This window comes from Lissotriton helveticus, chromosome 1_1, assembly GCF_964261635.1.
Source record: "Lissotriton helveticus chromosome 1_1, aLisHel1.1, whole genome shotgun sequence".
Lineage (NCBI taxonomy): Eukaryota > Metazoa > Chordata > Amphibia > Caudata > Salamandridae > Lissotriton > Lissotriton helveticus.
Genome location: NC_136057.1, coordinates 2,014,217,147 through 2,014,234,173, shown reverse-complemented (window position 1 = coordinate 2,014,234,173; position 17,027 = coordinate 2,014,217,147). Strand labels below are relative to the sequence as shown.

General features: G+C 41.5%; 1 protein-coding gene across 2 annotated transcripts in view; it reads left to right on the top strand.

The window, feature by feature from the left end:
* LOC144776241 (putative ferric-chelate reductase 1) overlaps positions 1-17,027 on the top strand; it is a 605,038-nt gene that overhangs the window by 512,080 nt on the left and 75,931 nt on the right. For both annotated transcript variants that reach the window (XM_078659261.1, XM_078659260.1), the window contains exons 12-13: positions 7,172-7,269; positions 9,790-9,848. In XM_078659261.1, the coding sequence (XP_078515387.1) occupies positions 7,172-7,269; positions 9,790-9,848 (157 nt within the window). The remainder of the gene's footprint in view (positions 1-7,171; positions 7,270-9,789; positions 9,849-17,027) is intronic.

Sequence of the window (17,027 nt, the reverse complement as noted above, 5' to 3'; positions counted from 1 at the left end):
AGCACGCTATTGAATTTCATAATTAAATATGCTTCTTTGGACAGTAGCCAAGTTTCTACATCCATCGAGTTAATGGACGCATTGAATGAAATTAAAACAGTCCATTTGAAAACTTTCTGTGTGCCCTTCTTTCAAGAAGTGATCCACCATAGGGGCAGTGATCACTTTCTTTTTAATTCTTGACCGGTGTTGCGTTATTCGTTGATTAATCTGTTGATTGGTTTTCCCTATGTAGATTTTTCTACAGGGGCATACCACTGCATAGACAACATTCCTTGTCTTGCAATTAGTAAAGCTTGTATGCTTCCATTTTATGTTCTCATGCATGAATTCATTCCCCTCCATTGTTGACTCGCATGCTACACAAGTGCCGCATCTATGATGACCTTCTACAGGTTTTAACCCCCACTGGGAGCGTAAATCCTTCTTGAGTTCTTTTTGGAAGATGTCTGATCGTACTAGCTCCTGGCCAGGAAAATGCGGCGCACACGTAATACAGCCCCTGGAACGCACCAGTCACTTTATACTTTTTTAAATTTATATCAATAGGAGAATACTGTCACACTTGCAGATCAAATTGATCTTTACCAAGTGGTCCAATGCATGAATGGTGGTAAAAAGTTATATTGCATTGCGTTGCCAACCATATTTTTGGTGGCATATTAGAGACAGATAAAACCTACATTTATGCAATCTCATCTAGGTTATTTGCGGGCTCCTGTCCACTCTTGCAGAGTGTGCAAGGAAATGGAAAATAAATTATTCAGTTTATGCAGTAAGGTAGATTTCTTGTTCATCCATCTAATTTGGACCTGCCCAGTCCTCTTGAGGGAGAGGCGGTGATAGAGCGCGGGCTCACCTAGCAAGAAAATAGGTAGTAATTAACATTTCCTGTATGAAACACCCACAGACTCGGGATAGGTTTAAACACTTTATCTATGTAAAATTTCAAATGTCTGAGACCATTATAAATTAATTAAAACTCATTCAGTTAGAAAGAATATGATCAAAGCAAGATGATGTGAAAATATTATGAAACTTTCTTTAAGCATTGAAATATAGGAAGGGTAGAAAAGGGAAACAGTATAATGACATATCCACGCTATTTTATAGTTACCTAGAATGGTGTGAAGACCAACCCTGGCCACGGGCTCGGATAAAGGACAGAACCCCGATAGTGCAGGTGCCAGTAGGACAGAACAGTTGAAGACCAGAATCAGGACAGGTATGGACCAAATTAGATCAGGACAGGACCACCGCAGGTCAGGACCGGCACCCACAGCTAAAGTGCAATGCCAGCGTCACACCCCTCTCTGCAGCTAACAGTCGGACCCTGATTAGGTAATCGAACTCCTTCCCAGAACCCTGATTGGGTTATCGATTCTTCTCCCCAACCCTTATTGGGTTATCAAATCTTCTGACAGAGTGCTCCGCCAGCACCTCTGCTCTCGATCGCCTATTGAGTGCGTTGGGTCAGTGACAGGTCAGCTATTCGGACAAGTCGGACAATCTAGCTAGCTAAGCCTACCTTAGACATACCATTTTCCAGGGCAGTGTACCACCCCCCATGTTGCAAATGTGTAAATTCCCAATTTTGATTGGACAAGAAGACGAGGAGAGGTCATCACACCATATTAATATGAGGTAACTTCTATTCAGTATTCAAATTAACGTTCCCTCCCATCAATATATTTTTCCATGCATCTTTATTCCATCCGGCAGTGAATGTATCATTATCAATAACATTGTATTTAATTTTGTACAATTCAGCTTCCTCTTGTAGAGTTGAAGGGTCAGGTCCCCAGGGTTTTCACAGTCAAGTCTGATGCTGGCATAGATTCAATGCCATGGCTTGTGGACTTGGGTGCAGTCAGTGCATGCTCCGTTTTGTGACCCAAGATGGAGCAACAATGTACTTGATTGGTCCAAACATGAGCTAATTGCAAAGTAAAAAAAGAACAGTTTTAGAGCAAAGAATAAATGAATGCACTGTATACCACTTATCTCTACTCTACTTCAATTACTTTATTTTAAATACAGCGTTAGGAGTTCAGCAGAACGCACAATTTAGTAAAAGCAGCAAAGCAAGCAGTTAGCATGTGAAACTCATAGCATCCATATTTATCACTAGTGCACAGAAGCAAAGTTTTCCCACCAAAGCAGAGAGTACGTCATGTCACGTGAATGTGACAGACGCATGCTCAGAAAGGTTCCCACATTGCGGCGGCCATTTTTAGGTCACTCGAGTTACGATTAGTAAAAAGCACATAGGTAAGCTTCCCCTAGGTACTAAAAATGTCATGTGGTGCATAATTAGTATTACGAAACATGTTGATTACCATTTTTAAATGATTATTTTGAGAGTCCAAGCAAGTCGCTTTGCGTGCGAATCCTTTCTCCATCAGCGGTCTGCTGTGACAACAGTTCAACAAAGGCGCAATTAAACATTGTGGCAAGTTGGCATAAGAGCATTAAATCGATCCCATTATAGATTTGCGCCTGGAATAAATATTTGACTATGGAGTCCTTGCTGGTCTGAAACAACCAGCAACTGAGTTGTGAGGGTACTCATTCCGTCACTTTAGTTTATCAACCTTTTAGAAGCTTTGTGATTTTGCTGCTTTTAAATTCAGCTGGTATGCACTGCTGCACTTTATTTATTTTTATTGTCTGATGACGGCAGAAGAGAAACTAATAGTATAATATCTAAGTAGGTAGTCACTTGAAGGGACTATACCAGCTATTCCTTCTTGAGGATATTCAGTGTTACTTTAGTGTAATAACGTTTTCGAAATGTGGTCTACTGCTTTCAATTTTAGCTATTTTCCACCTTGTATTTTAGTTATTCTTTATGTTCGTCTCTAAATTATGCAATGTTTTAAGTAACTAAGCATGAATACAAAATTTGGATTAGGATTACAATGTCCGCACCCTCCAAGTGTGAGCTAGGGATAAGTGACATTGGTATAACCTCAAGAGCAATGTTAATTGTGTAAGTGATTTGCTGTCTTTCTTATTTAGGAAGTCAAGTTAGTATTTTAAAAGTGGGTTTGACAAGTTCATTAATGAACACTGCACAGCTCTCCACCTACCAAGCCTCCATATTGTACAGTATCTGTAGATCGTGCAAAATATTAAGACTTTTACTAAAGCGTATTTTATGCTGCTAAGGATTCATCTATTTTCCTGCAATGATATTTTTATATTTATTGCAGAGAGTTTTGTTCCTGTATTTAGAATTGTAGGAAACTTGAATATAGGGCTCAATACAGACTATCTTCCCTGAGAACCAGAGAGATGTGATCTTTTGGGCTATAATTACAAAAAATAATGCTAATAACTACTCAAGTGGTTAAGGTTTCTGGAAAGGCAAACCGCTTGGCTGGCTCCTGGCAGGATGAGAATGGGTCAGATTGGTTTGTCTTAGTCACACTTCCATCTACACATATGTCAGCAGTCACCATAATGTGCCATCCACTATTAGTTACAGCCGAATGAGGTGAAAGACTGCCCACCTCCCAAAAAACTCATGCATAATAAATTAAAAATGTCAGGAATATCCAAACTAAAAATGATTTAAAATAAGAACCACTAATAATGAAGGGTCAGGAATCTCTTTAAATAAAAAGAATGCACAAAACCGCAGATATAAACCCTAGAAAATGGGACCTGAGATCCCAGCACCTCTCGGTTGTCAGTAAGAGGAAAACGAAATAAGAATCATTGGGATTTGACAGATGTTTGGATCACACAACTAGCACTAGTGTCAGTGACCTTTGATATCACTGATCTGTGTAGAGTAGACTCATGTCCAAGACAAGGACAACACCTACAGGTATGGTCTTTTTGTTTGATCGGGGGGCTTGCCCATAAAAGAGAGGCCAATAAGCAGTGCTCCATCAGTAAGTACTATATCCAATGAACAGAATCTCAGTTTATCCCTATCCGATTTTAAGAAATGTGGGCACATCCATACCTGAACTGTAGAAGACCAAGTTTTGGACTAGTCGTCGTTATAAAGACGTGTTGATCTAAGAGGATTAATAAATGAGTGTCTTTTGCAAAAGATATTATAGAGAGTCTGAAATCCGACACGTGCCATCAAATGTTTAATGCAAATATTACATTGAATTTGAGATGGCGAGGAACCCCGAAGAGAATCACATTACATGGCTCTAGCCGATCCGAGGGAGGTCAGTGTTTGAGAACGCACAGCTAAACAAGTCTTCAGTAAAACACAACCTTCTGAAAACTATAATTTAAAATGGTGTTTTGTTTACACAAGTGTTTGACAATTTGTGTACAGAAACTTTTACCTTTCTTTAAAAAAGGTTTTTCATGCTCATTGCATCAACATTGACGTCAGTATAAAAGATGCATTCAAGATAGTGTTTGCTATACCTTGAGGTTTTGGAAACAGTCTGGCTTCTTCACTAAAACCTCTTTCCTCGCAGATTTCATGTTAAAATTACTTTATACTGGGAAGCAACTCTAATAGTTAGGAGGCCTCTTCAGTGTTATGATATCGCACTGCACTAATTTAACTATATACCCCGGTTTTGAGTAAATACCTTGTTTCAACAAATGTCCATGAAGACACCAAGACATAGACTATATATAGAAATGTGGACCGCCTCTTTTGAGTCATAGCCCCTCCCAGCTCTCAGAAATGGTAATTACAATCACATCAGACTTTGCACTTATTTCTATATGTACAGCACTGTCACCATTTTGAGCTTCACAATGCATATATTTGATATTTTGCCTTCATACCAGATAGAACAGTAATCTTTCATCGAATGGTAGATGTAGACATGATTTTGACATCCTAATATGTATTCCTGAAGCATGAAATAGGAACCGACTTAGACAAAATATTTCGTTTTGTATTTTTGGGAACTTAAAGAGTGCAAACTTTACCCATGGGTATCTTGGCGCTTTAGCTAGAAAGGGGATAGCTTAGCTGACTCGGCAAACCTACCTACATAGCTCGGCCAGTAAATTCCATTAATATAACACAGTGGTAAAGGAAAAAAATACCACTACTGACAAAATACTATCGAAATCCAAATAATACCTCTGTGGCCATTACAAGAATTCTCATAGTTAAAAAAAATGGGATATACTAAGACAAAGCAGAACTAGTTTTGAACACAGTCTAAAATACAGATGGCAGTAATTCCGGATCTGCTTAAAATGCTAAATCAAGGATCAAAACACAAGATCAGAGCAGACAGATATTTAAGACATTGACACCCAAAACCGCATAACCAGACCTCTGTCACCTCCACCTCACTGAATCACACCAAGAAACAGGGAGGATATTGGATTCGTTTTTTCATGCTGACAATTGTAGAATGAAAGGAACTCTTTGGTGGCAGCGAGGCGAGACGGTGTGAATACCAAGAGAAGGCAGAGAAGCAGCAGAATACAAATGGCCGAATATTTGGCATGGGTCTAGAGCAATTCCATTCACTACAAATATAAAACCTCATTTCATTTTTAGGTCGGGCCTAACAAAAGCACAAGCTGTCTGAATGCAAAAGACCCATTTCAGCTTACCAAGTTCTCAATAGAGGGCTTAACGCCCTCCCAATCTCTTAAATTGGTTGGCTTTATTGCCGCTCTCATTGCTTGCTTCTTATTCATGGGATTTCCCTGTCTATCTTGTTTGTCCCTCCCTGTAGCATATTCTCTTTACAGAATGCATTGTACCTTTCTCTTTTCTTGTGTCCTTCCACTACTCTCTTTAAGGGAAAAACTTTTGAATTCTTGCGAAAACGACTCCACAACAGGGATGTGCTTTTTTAGTTGTCTTCCTTGTGTGCTTCCTATCCTGTTGGACTTTGCCCTTTTTGCAGGGTTATCCCCAAACTTTTTGCTTCTTCCTCCTATTTTTTCCTGACCGGTTGTTGTTGGCTATAGATCTCTGGGCACTTTACCACTGCTAATCAGGGCTTAAGTGCATATGCTCTCTGTGTAAATTGTGAATATGATTGGTTATCCCTGATTGGCATATTTGATTTACTGGTAAGTCCTCTGTAAAGTGCACTAAGTGTGCCCAAGGCCTGTAAATCAATTGCTACTAGTGGGCCTGCAGCACTGATTGTGCCACCCACATGAGTAGCCCTGAAAAGGTATCTCAGGCCTGCCACTGCAGTGTCTGTGCACCGTTTTAAACTGCCATGTCAACTTGGCAACTTGCACAGGTGGCTTGCCCTCAATGCTACAAAGTTGTTGGTGGAATATTGGCTACTGTTGAATCATACCCAAGCTAGTCATAAACAGAAACAAACAGCCTTTACAGAAGGATCATCAGCTTATTCTGGATGACCAGGCAAACTGGATGATGAAGATCAGTTCCCATTGTTTACCCATATTTTAAAGATCTATCCACATTTAGAAAAATAAGGTTTTGCAACTATACCTAAGGCCATAGTCAGATCTAGGGTTCATCAGTGTAATGCATCATTTGGAGGTATTTCACAGGTGCATTCTCAATTGACTACAGTGAATTCAAAATCTAATGCAGTGAGTGGTCATCGGCTTAAATAGACAAGCATATTTCATACCCATTACATGTAATTTTCCCGGATTATGGTTATCAAGTGTATAATGGCCTGTACTCTGTGTGATCTGTAAGCTTGTCCTTTAAGAAGGGCTGTTGTGTTTGAAGAAGAGAATTAAAACATACAAAATATTTAGATCACTCGGCTTCTTGGACAAGGATTGGCAGGTAGTTTATAGTATTCCATTGGCAGCTGAGAGGAAGTGGGTTCATGGGTGGGGGGCTGACTCTTTTCCGTTAATGGGTAATTTGGTGGTATGCCCTCCTTTATGATAGACTAAAAAAAATTCTTCTGAGTAATATAGGTTTTAAATGGTCCAATGTGTCAACACCTAGATAACTGCCTATATCTGGATCATAAAAATTGCTTGACTTCAATTAATATTCTAATTTAAAGATTATCAAGCAAAGGGGTAATGCAGTCCAATGCACAGAAATACCCCCACAGATAAATGTAGCATTTTCTTTTACTTTTAAACAATTTAGAATAATACGTTCATCACTGTGCACATTATGTGGTATTTTATTCGACAAATATAAAAATTGGATTGGCCTGCACTTGTGAATGTGAACTTCAAACATCAATCTTTCTGTCTTCCCTAGGACGCTGGAGCCCATCCCGTTCTGGGATGTATTGTCATGATTCTCTCCTTTTTTCAACCGATCATTGCTTTCTTTCGTCCTGATATAAATGACAAAAGGTATGCATTGTAATATAAATATTGTACCTGCTTTATTGAACCGAACAAATGTTACAATATGGTTGGCGCTTTAGTACCATGCAAGTACACCAGTGAAAGGCAACTATCAAATACAAAACCTGTGTGTTTCGGTGGAGAATTCTGTGCTAGCTGGTTACCACTGAAGCTCGGTTGGGCTCGATAGAGAAAGTAATCTATGTAGGATGTTAGGAAAGGTGGACTCACTGCACCACATCATGGTTGACTGTCCCCCCCCCCCCAATAAATCCGTAGAGAGATGTTTAATTCCCTACTTTTGGCAAAGGGTGGTTTGGGTGTTGGTGGTACCTGGCACGGATATTTTGATCTTTTGGGCATTCTTAAAATGGGGAGACTGCCTTAAAGTAGGTAAATTATTATCAATTGTTCTGCAAACATATAGCTTTATGGCTGACTAATTCACAAATAAACTAAAGAATGTGTGTTGGTGTTATTACTATTCTAGTTAAAATATCAGTTGGACCTGTTTTATTATGTAACTGTTTCGATTTTTGTAAATATAGTGTAGACAAACCTTGTTCTTGATTAAAATATTGTTCATTTCAAATATATGGGTGCATTTTTGAAACATCTGCCAGAGTTTTGGGAAAGGTGGCGTACCACTGTAATAACTCTACGAGAGGGTGCAGGATACCACTGTGAGTCCTACTGTCTGGAACCATGCCGGCTTCTATACACTTTTGGTGGACAGAACAAAGCACGGGTATGGAATTTGATTGGAACATCAGGTATTCATACTAAAGCAAGCACATCACAGTCTGAGTAGTTGTATGATGCCATCCTTCAGATAAGAGGAATATCAGGGTCGAGCAGTGAGGTGGTGAAAGGATACATAAAGTAAACATCTGTAAAACTCTTGGGGAAGAACATCACAAGAACTCTTGCATTAAAACTGAGGTGCAGGACATAATATCAGGTGGATTCAATCCTTTAATCTAGTAAAACAAGGTAATGCATCACCATTCGTGCAATCAAAATATGGTCAGACGTCACAAAGTTATGCCCATGGATGATCTTACTTATGCTGCCAGTATGTAGTAGTCGCCATAAAACTCAGTAGCAGGACTTTAACTAACTCCCTGAGATATTGTAGCAAGCACGTAAACAGTTTCCAGGTGTAGCTCTAGGAGAACTGCAAAAAACACATAGAATGTCTTATGCTATTTTATGCAGTTTATATGCAGCTCTTTGATGACAGTTCGTAACAGTCACTGTTCTATATTACGGTTATATCTTACGAACTGTGGTGACAAAAGAATCTCTGTGACAAAAGCAGTAATCCACTCAGCTATCCACATAAAATACAGATGTGTGATCTGGGCGTTTCACGTTCCTTGCCGCAGGCCTATTAACCCTTTGTGCTACTTTATGGAGAGTCAAAAGTGCCCGTAGACACAACTCTGATCTCTTTCTAGCAGGAACATTAATCACACGAGTTAGCTTGACATTTGTAATGCTGCCTGAAAACTAGATGCACAAGGAGCTCTGCTGCAGGTGTTTTTAAATCGTAAGTTATTGCTAAACACAGCGCCACGCGGCCCCTCCCCAAGTCAGCGCCCAGTGCGACTGCACCAGTCCCACTGTCCTAAAGCCGGCCCTGATACGGTTGGTGTCAAGCAAGCATGAAGTTTATTTTTTACTGGTTATCTCTCACAGTCTGGCAGGAACAAATGACAGCTGTTTGATTAGAGGGTAACCGAGCAATAGACTTTAAAGGCTAAATATAAGAGCAATAACACCATACACTAATGAAAGAACCCCCTATTATAGACAATCTGATTTTAATTGTCGATTATCAGGACCCCCGATCCTAAAGGCTGAAAAATTACTAAGCAGGACCTATGAGAAATCATCACTTATTGAAAATGTAACTATAGATTATGCAAATAAAATACCATCTACTTGGCTGTCCACAATCCAGTGGATTTTTAGATGACCTCATCACCCAAACATTGAATGTTTACTTTCTTCATTGTTTGTCCTATGTCTGCCAGGGAAATACTAACTGGTCTTGTCTACCTTACCAGCATATTTTCACCTGTAGAAGAATCTCACAGGCAGGAATCACTCCCCTAGGCAATACTCCTCATCCATTACCACCAGGGTTCAGAACATGGTTGGTCTGGGGACAGTTGCTGGTAGACAGGATTACTGCCAGGTGGCACAAACCACCCGTTTGATGTTATATACAGGTCAACAAGAACAGAGTAAGTCCATTAGAAACAGCAGAAGTTAAATATTTTAGTAAGCGTTCCAAAAATGCCCCATGTGTATTGTTGGAAACAAATGATGGTGAAGGGAATGTAAGTAGACAAAACTGCTGTCTAACTTGATCAATATTCATTTTTATATGAGAAGAATTGGAAAATTGTCCGTTATCTAGAGATTTGCTGTGTTTCACGAGTTCCCTCTGTTTTGCAAGTTACCCAAATGATATGCAAAATAATGCTCAGTTTTCTTTCTTTAATCTCTTTTCCGCAGACGAATAATATTTAACTATTTTCATGCTGCAAATGCACTTATAATAAAGGTGCTGGCAGGTAAGTTGTTTATTTGGTTATATAAAAATATAACATTTGAAAATCCTGTTTCGAAGCAGTGTTGAATGAAGTACCACTTGCTTTGTTGCCTTTTCATTTTTGATCTATGCAAACAGTTTATACCACATGAACCCCTGCTATGATTCTGAAGTGTTCAGTGATGAATACTCCCTGACTCTTTGGACAGCTATGCCATCCTGCCATTTGTTACTTTTGAAATTGTCCCTACTGTTATTCCTTCTTTTAACTCAACAAATATGAATTCAAGCACTGGTGCTGAGTGTTTTTTTTTACAATACAAGCAGGGTACAATACTCCGTTGGCCTGGCCAGCAGTAGGAGTTACTGCAGGGCGGTGGCGTGGGCAGGGGGAGGGGCAGGGTGGAGGGTAGTAATGTATGGATTACAGAGTTTTACAGGTAAGTAAGCATTTAAATAAATAAAACGAATTTCGTTGCCCGCACTGCATCACCAAAGGTGATGCAGTGCGCGGCCTGGGCCCTGGGCCTGGCTAGAGAGCATGAGAGGAAGCACTGAAGGAATAAGCTACTCTTTTTGGTGTATCTGGCAAATAAATGATGATACAATGCGTTCCATTCCAACCCACTTACAACGACTTGTGGTGGGGGCGCTGTACTTTGGAATAGTATGATTTACTATTCCAACTCTAGTCTCTGCGGACAGTATCTTCATCCTAACTTCTGATTATTACTCCCAAGGTGTTAGTTTCCCGAAAAGGGTGCAGATCTCTTCATGCAGTTGCTTCACGGCTGTGAAATAGCCTTCCTTTTTCCATCAGACAGAGTCCTGATCTCCTTACTTTTAGGAAAAGTCTTAAAATATGGATCTTCCAGTTATGAGCCTTTAGCAGTGGTTTGATTTGCTCTATGTTATGTGACTTATGTTTGGTTCTAGCGCCGGGACACTCCAGGGAGTAGCCATGCGCTTTATAAATATGAGTTAACATAACAGTAGGGAAGGTGTTGGAATACTATATCATACTATTCCTTAGTGTACAGCGCCATTCAGCATAAGTCGTTGTAACGACATGCGTTGTGAAAACCACAATGTAAACGTATTGTGTTGTAAATATTTTGTGGTAAAGGATGTCTCCCGTATCTGGCCCATCAGCTCTGGAATCTAAATGCTATGGCCTCCTATGAACTACCCTCTTGGGCCTTCACTGGGAACTGTATTACAATTGGAGAGACCTCTTTCATTCATATTACGCTATTCCCTTTGGAACATGCATAACTATGAGTTGGTTACTGCTCCGACGCCTCATTTTTGTACGGAGCCTAAAGGAATGTGCTCTTCCCTGGTTGGTCAGGGTTATGCATTTTTAGCATAGCACATCTTTGGTTGGTTTAACCTCACCTGCAATGATTCCAGACTAAGATGAATACTGACTCCCTGGGTCAGCTGCAGTGTTTCAAATGGAGCAGGAAGGCATCTAAACTAGAGTAGAGTCCTGGAAATTGCTTACCCTCCCTTTCTAAGATCAGCAAAAAAGTAGTATTCTCTGGGAAATCCTGATACTTTTATGTTCCCTGGAATAGGAGGAAGGAGTCCTGCTTAGTTTGTAAAAATGGGTTAACCCTGACCTGAAGGACAAGTGAAAGGTTATGCGAACTGAAGCTTGAGTACAGCTGACCTTGAATCTTTGGCTCCTTGGCGCATACCTAGCCAGAACCAAATGCTAGAGAAATGAAGACCTTTAGGAAACATTCAACGAATGCATGTGTAGTGAGTCAGCATTGCCATGACCTAACCCATACCTATAGCTGCTGCGTGGTGGATGTTGCAATACACCTTTTCAAGCAAAGTAAAGACAAAGGTGATATTTAGCTTTTAACCTAGGCTTTTGAATAGTCAGCCGCGGTCGGTAGTGGGAATACCTGCCAGGCGGTGACGTGGGGAGGGGGAGGTGCAGGGTGGGGGTAGTAATCAATGGATTACGGAGCTTTACAGGTTAGTTAACATATAAATAAATAAAACACATTTTGTAGCGCGCACTGCATCGCATTTGGGGATGCAGTGCATGCAACGAATTTCATGCTAAAGTACTTGTGCTCCCTCCCCGAAACAAACTGGTATGTATCTGCTTGGCATATTTAATAAACTGTTCAGTCCCTAGTAAGTGGTTCTGTGGTACCCAGGGCGTGTAAATTAAATGCTACTAGTAGGCTGCTGCACTTATGGTGTCAGCCACTACTGTAGCTCTAAACCTATGGCTCAGTCCTACACTCCTGCAGTCTGCATAGTAGTTTTAAAACTGCAATTTCGACTTGTCCGGATAAACTTCTGCAAAGCCTTAAATCGCCCCTTTTATTACATGCAAGTCACCCTTAGAGTAGGCCCTTTCAGCTCAGAGTGCAGGTTGCTGTGTAGTTTAAAGTAGGACATATGCAATTTAAGTTTTACATGTTCTAGCAGTGCAAATCACCCACATTCGGCATTCACCGTTGCAAGGCCTGGCTATCCCATAGTTGAACACTGATTCACCTGTGTGCAAACCACTAAAGGCTAGACTCCGAATGAGAGCAGCTAGCGAAATTATTCTTACACTTAATTGCATTAGAATTTAAAATCCTCTTTTTTCATAAAGTTGGATTTTAGCTCCTAATGCTAAAAATATATAACTTTTAAAAAAGTTGGTACTTTTCTGTCTCGAGTCGTTGGGGCCTCTCCTGGGTGTAGAATCCCTGCTTGTGATGCTGATGACTGTCTCCTGTTGTGATTTTGAACCAGACACTAGGAAATAGGGGCTGGGTGTGCTGAGCGGTGAACACTTGAGGCAGGATGAGGGGGTGGATTTGGCATGTACACCACTTACATTTTAATGGCTTGCCTTCACTCTAGGGACCAGACATCTTGGCAGGGCTTGGTATTAATTCTCAGCCACACACTTCAAAGGTTTGCACCTGGGTAAAAAGGCCCATCTCAGAGACTGCCTCAGATCATCTTTGGACTAGAAACCAGAAGAAAATACTGCACAGCTGTTTGCATTGCTGCATGAGAGACTGGACCTGCTCTCTCTTCCAAGACTACTGAGTGACTTCAAGAACATTTTGGTGGCTGGTTCCCTGCTTGAATCTCCAGGACTACAACAAGTTCCGGAGGCCTCATTTGCTATTCCCTGACCAGATCCTAGCCTTATCCTTGCTTGCTTCTTTTCTGCTTCGTAAGGAGTGAGTCCTGGCCCCCCTTGCCTGTGATAAAGGTACAGGACTCATGGGTGGTGTCAGACGGTGCTGCTCCCTGCAATTCTTGCAATTTTCTTCTCACCAACTTCAAGCAACATCGAGATCTCCAAAGTCGTTTTGAATGACAACTTCCAAATCTCTCTGTGCCCGACTCTGATCGTAGACTACCAGTGGTTCGGAAGTCCGACTCCAACAACAGTAGCGGCCATCGATGGCTCCCTGACTCTGGTTCCAAAGCTAACACCGATCCATGGCTCCAGCAGCTTTGATGCCCAGTGGCTCCTGTGTGACATCAATGACATCAACTGATACTCCAAGGCCTGCTTCAGCTCCAACACTGCAGCTGTGGCTCTTCTCGATTCTGATTACTTGTGGCTCTGATCATGCATCAGTGCAACTCTGACAGTGAGGAACCATTGCTTGGTGGTGCTTCCAACTCTGTGAACTCTTGCATTTTCGGTACCTAGCCCAAACGGAACTCTTTCACCAGGCCTACCTTGGCCCTTGACGCTGGCACGACTACCGTGTGCCCTTCTTGAGCATCTACGCTCTGGCCTGATGCAGAGTGCTTCAGTACTTTCTGTTTCTAAGCACTATTTTCCTTTATTAGTTTATAATTGCATATCTCAACAGCTATTGACACTTGGGGCACGCCTAGGCATTTTTATTTTTGGGAGGGTGTGGATGAGTGTGTGTGGGTGTGGACTTGAAATGGACAGTGCTTGAAGGAATAGTGAGAGACACATACAGCTAGGAGTCATACTGGCTAGGAAGGAGGCATGTTGGATTTTTTTCAGAGAAGGTGGACAAAGTGGGCCTGAATGACTTTATTGAGTGGAACAAAGTGGGCAGATAGTGCATCTGAGGTGGGCGAGATATGATATTACATCACACTACTTTTGCATTATTGTCTGGTGGCACACTTTTTAGACAGCTAGGGACCCACTGAGGCATATAACAAATGGGGTCATGGTTGCAACTTTTAATTATTGGTAGAGTACAATCGTCTTTGTTAGAGAATCTCATAATTGTATAATTGCCCCCCCCACCCTTTGTATGTGAAGTACAGTGGTTCCAGTGCACTGTCATTTGACTGGACCTATACACTACAGCATAGTCCCACAACCCAGGGTAGTGATTACACTTGTCTCTTTTTGAAATACTTTCAACTGAAAAATGCCCATGTAAATATAAGGAATAAAAATGTCTTCAGTATAGTGTAGGTGCTAGCACAATAAGCGCTATTATTCTTTTGCTCTACCCCTGTATGCAAAGTGCGGTGGGTTCCAGTGCACTGTCACTTGACTGGACCTATGCACTACAGCGTAGTTACATAACCCAGGGTAGCGAATATACCTGCCTCTTTTGAAATTCTATCAATTGATAAATTCCCAGGAATAGCTATTTCTTTAAAACAGCATAGATGGCAATATAAAATGCTATTATTCTAGTACAGATTGCAAGTAGACAGCACTGTTCCAGTATGGTGCCCGTGGGTGAGCGAGTCTGACTTCACACGATGGGGCGGAGCTTGAATGAGGTCACCGGGTGGGACTGCCGTAGAACTTCTGGGACACGCTCTTAAAGGAGCGAGCAAACGCTCTGGGTGACCAGACTGAGTGCAAGCTAGAGACCTCCCTAAGTGCAGTAAGAGTAGGAGAGCATGACTGGGGGCTGAGAGGATGCCCGCCAACTGATATGAGCAATTAGACAAAACCGCTGGTTTGGGGGGGAGTTTGGCTAAGTGTTATGATATGTCGAGTGGGGGCACTCGCGAGAAACAAACAACATCAAACACAGTTAGTATTACAGCGCAGAAATGATGGTTGGGTTAGGTTGTAAAGATCCGTGATTCTATCAAACATGTTAGATGTACGGATGTGCAGTGGGCAATCTCGAATAAAGTGAGAAATTTAGGTAACATCCATGAAATTGGACTAGCACATATCTATTATTATATGTTTATATATATCCACAGGTTGATGGGTGGCGACTGTGATTACCTGCAGGGGATGCATGGGTATAAAGTTGTAAGCACCCCCCGTGGTGTGTTGCTGGTATGAACTTTAATAGCAACCACCTGGTACATATATTATCACCTTAGATTTGCATGTGTTAACTTCTGGACAATGTTGCCAGTGAACAATTTTAATGTTTTTTTAATGGTTAGCACCATCTCTCTTTTATTGTTTGTCAATCACTATAAGCTTTGCTTGAAGTACCAGTGAGGTGAAGACTGGTCGCCGAGCCCTGATGAAATTGGCGCAAATAATTAATAAAGGAACATGTCGGCCTTTCCTAATTGAAATGGTGTAATACATGCCGTTCTTTTAATCTGAGTGTGCTCATGGCATTCAATAAAGTATGTATATCTGCGAGTGAGTCACAACTCATTTTAGCTTGGAGAAGCAATTTTCTTCTTTCTATTTTCTCACTACGGGGTCCAATCGGCTTAGGATGACACAAACACTTACTGTGCATTCTTAAACACGTTATTCCTTTCTTTTTATTCATCTCTAAAAATGAGGACACTATTTTTCTTTCTTCACGGTCATGAAAGTTACCAATGATGATATCGTGAGCACACTGGTGAGTACCAACCAACAGCTCCCATGGTGATGCTTACGTGAAGTACATTCTGACCTCTCACACATTTATTCTTCTTGGTCGCACTCACAAGAGGAAATGCTGTTTGGTGTATTGACAAACCGTTAAAATTAAACACTCAGATCCGGATGGGACTAGCATTTTTATGAACCCAGCCTTTGGGCAGAGATAATGTTAAGCTGCCCCTGGTGTCCTTGAAAAGATTTGGTGTTCTTGCATAATCAGGTTTTGTGCATTATAATTTAATGAGTGGAGGACAACATGATAATTTCCCGTGTGTGTTTCTTTTTGTGCATGATTTGTGAACGGCGGCTCAGCCTTGAGAGCATTTTTTATAAAATTATTTTTAAGGCCGATTGTGCCAACTATAATTTATACGTTATTGTGAGATTGGTTTTTCCAGTAGCTGGGAGAGGAATTCCTTCTTGTCACACCAGCTTGTGGTTATATACTCAGTTATTTACATTACCCTTGAGAGTGATATAGACAGGAATTGCTTGGCATTCTCAGATTCTTGACTGGAGGTGACTGTATGATTTATGTTATGTTATAGAAATGTTATAGAAAGCTTGTATTGCGCACTGATACTCAAGAGTGTCCTGGCGCGGAAGTGAACTGGGGCGCTGCTGATGGAAGTCAGTTAAGAGAGCTGACTGAAAATGTGTGTCTTTAGGCGCTTTTTGAAAAGAGGAAAATCTTGAGTAAGCTGAAGATCCGCAGGAAGCGAATTCCAAGCCACTGCTGTTTTGGCAGAGAGAGACTGGCCTCCCAAGCGAGCTCTGAGGAAAAGTGGCATAACCAGCAGACATAAGGAGGCAGAATGCAGAGATCGATTGGGAACATACCTGTTGAAGCGTCTCTTGAGATACACGGGAGCAGAACCATAAAGGGCCCTGTGCGCGAGGGTGAGAGCTTTGAATTGTACTCGCTGGGCCACAGGCAGCCAGTGCAGAACCCACAGAAGCCGTCGGACGCTGGATCTCCTAGAGATGTTAAAAAGGAGTCTTGCCACGGCATTCTGTATGGTTTGCAGTTTTTTCAGCAAATGCGTGGGGATGCCAATGAACAGGTCATTGGCATAATCAAGCCGGGAGAGAGTCAGAGCATGGGCTACCGTCTCTTTAGCCTCTCTAGGCAACAGAGGAAAACACTTTCTAAGTGCCTTGAGGGTCCCAAAACAGACACCAGTCAGTTTTTTGACATGGTCAGCGAACCGAAGGTCCTCGCTAAACCATACCCCAAAGTTCTTTGCAGGGGCACCCGCAGAATTGGGGCATGGGAAATCAGGGGGCCACAGAGATTGTCTAAAGGTCAGCGGGAACTGGCCGAACAGGAGGACCTCCGATTTGTCCTCGTTGCACTTCAGG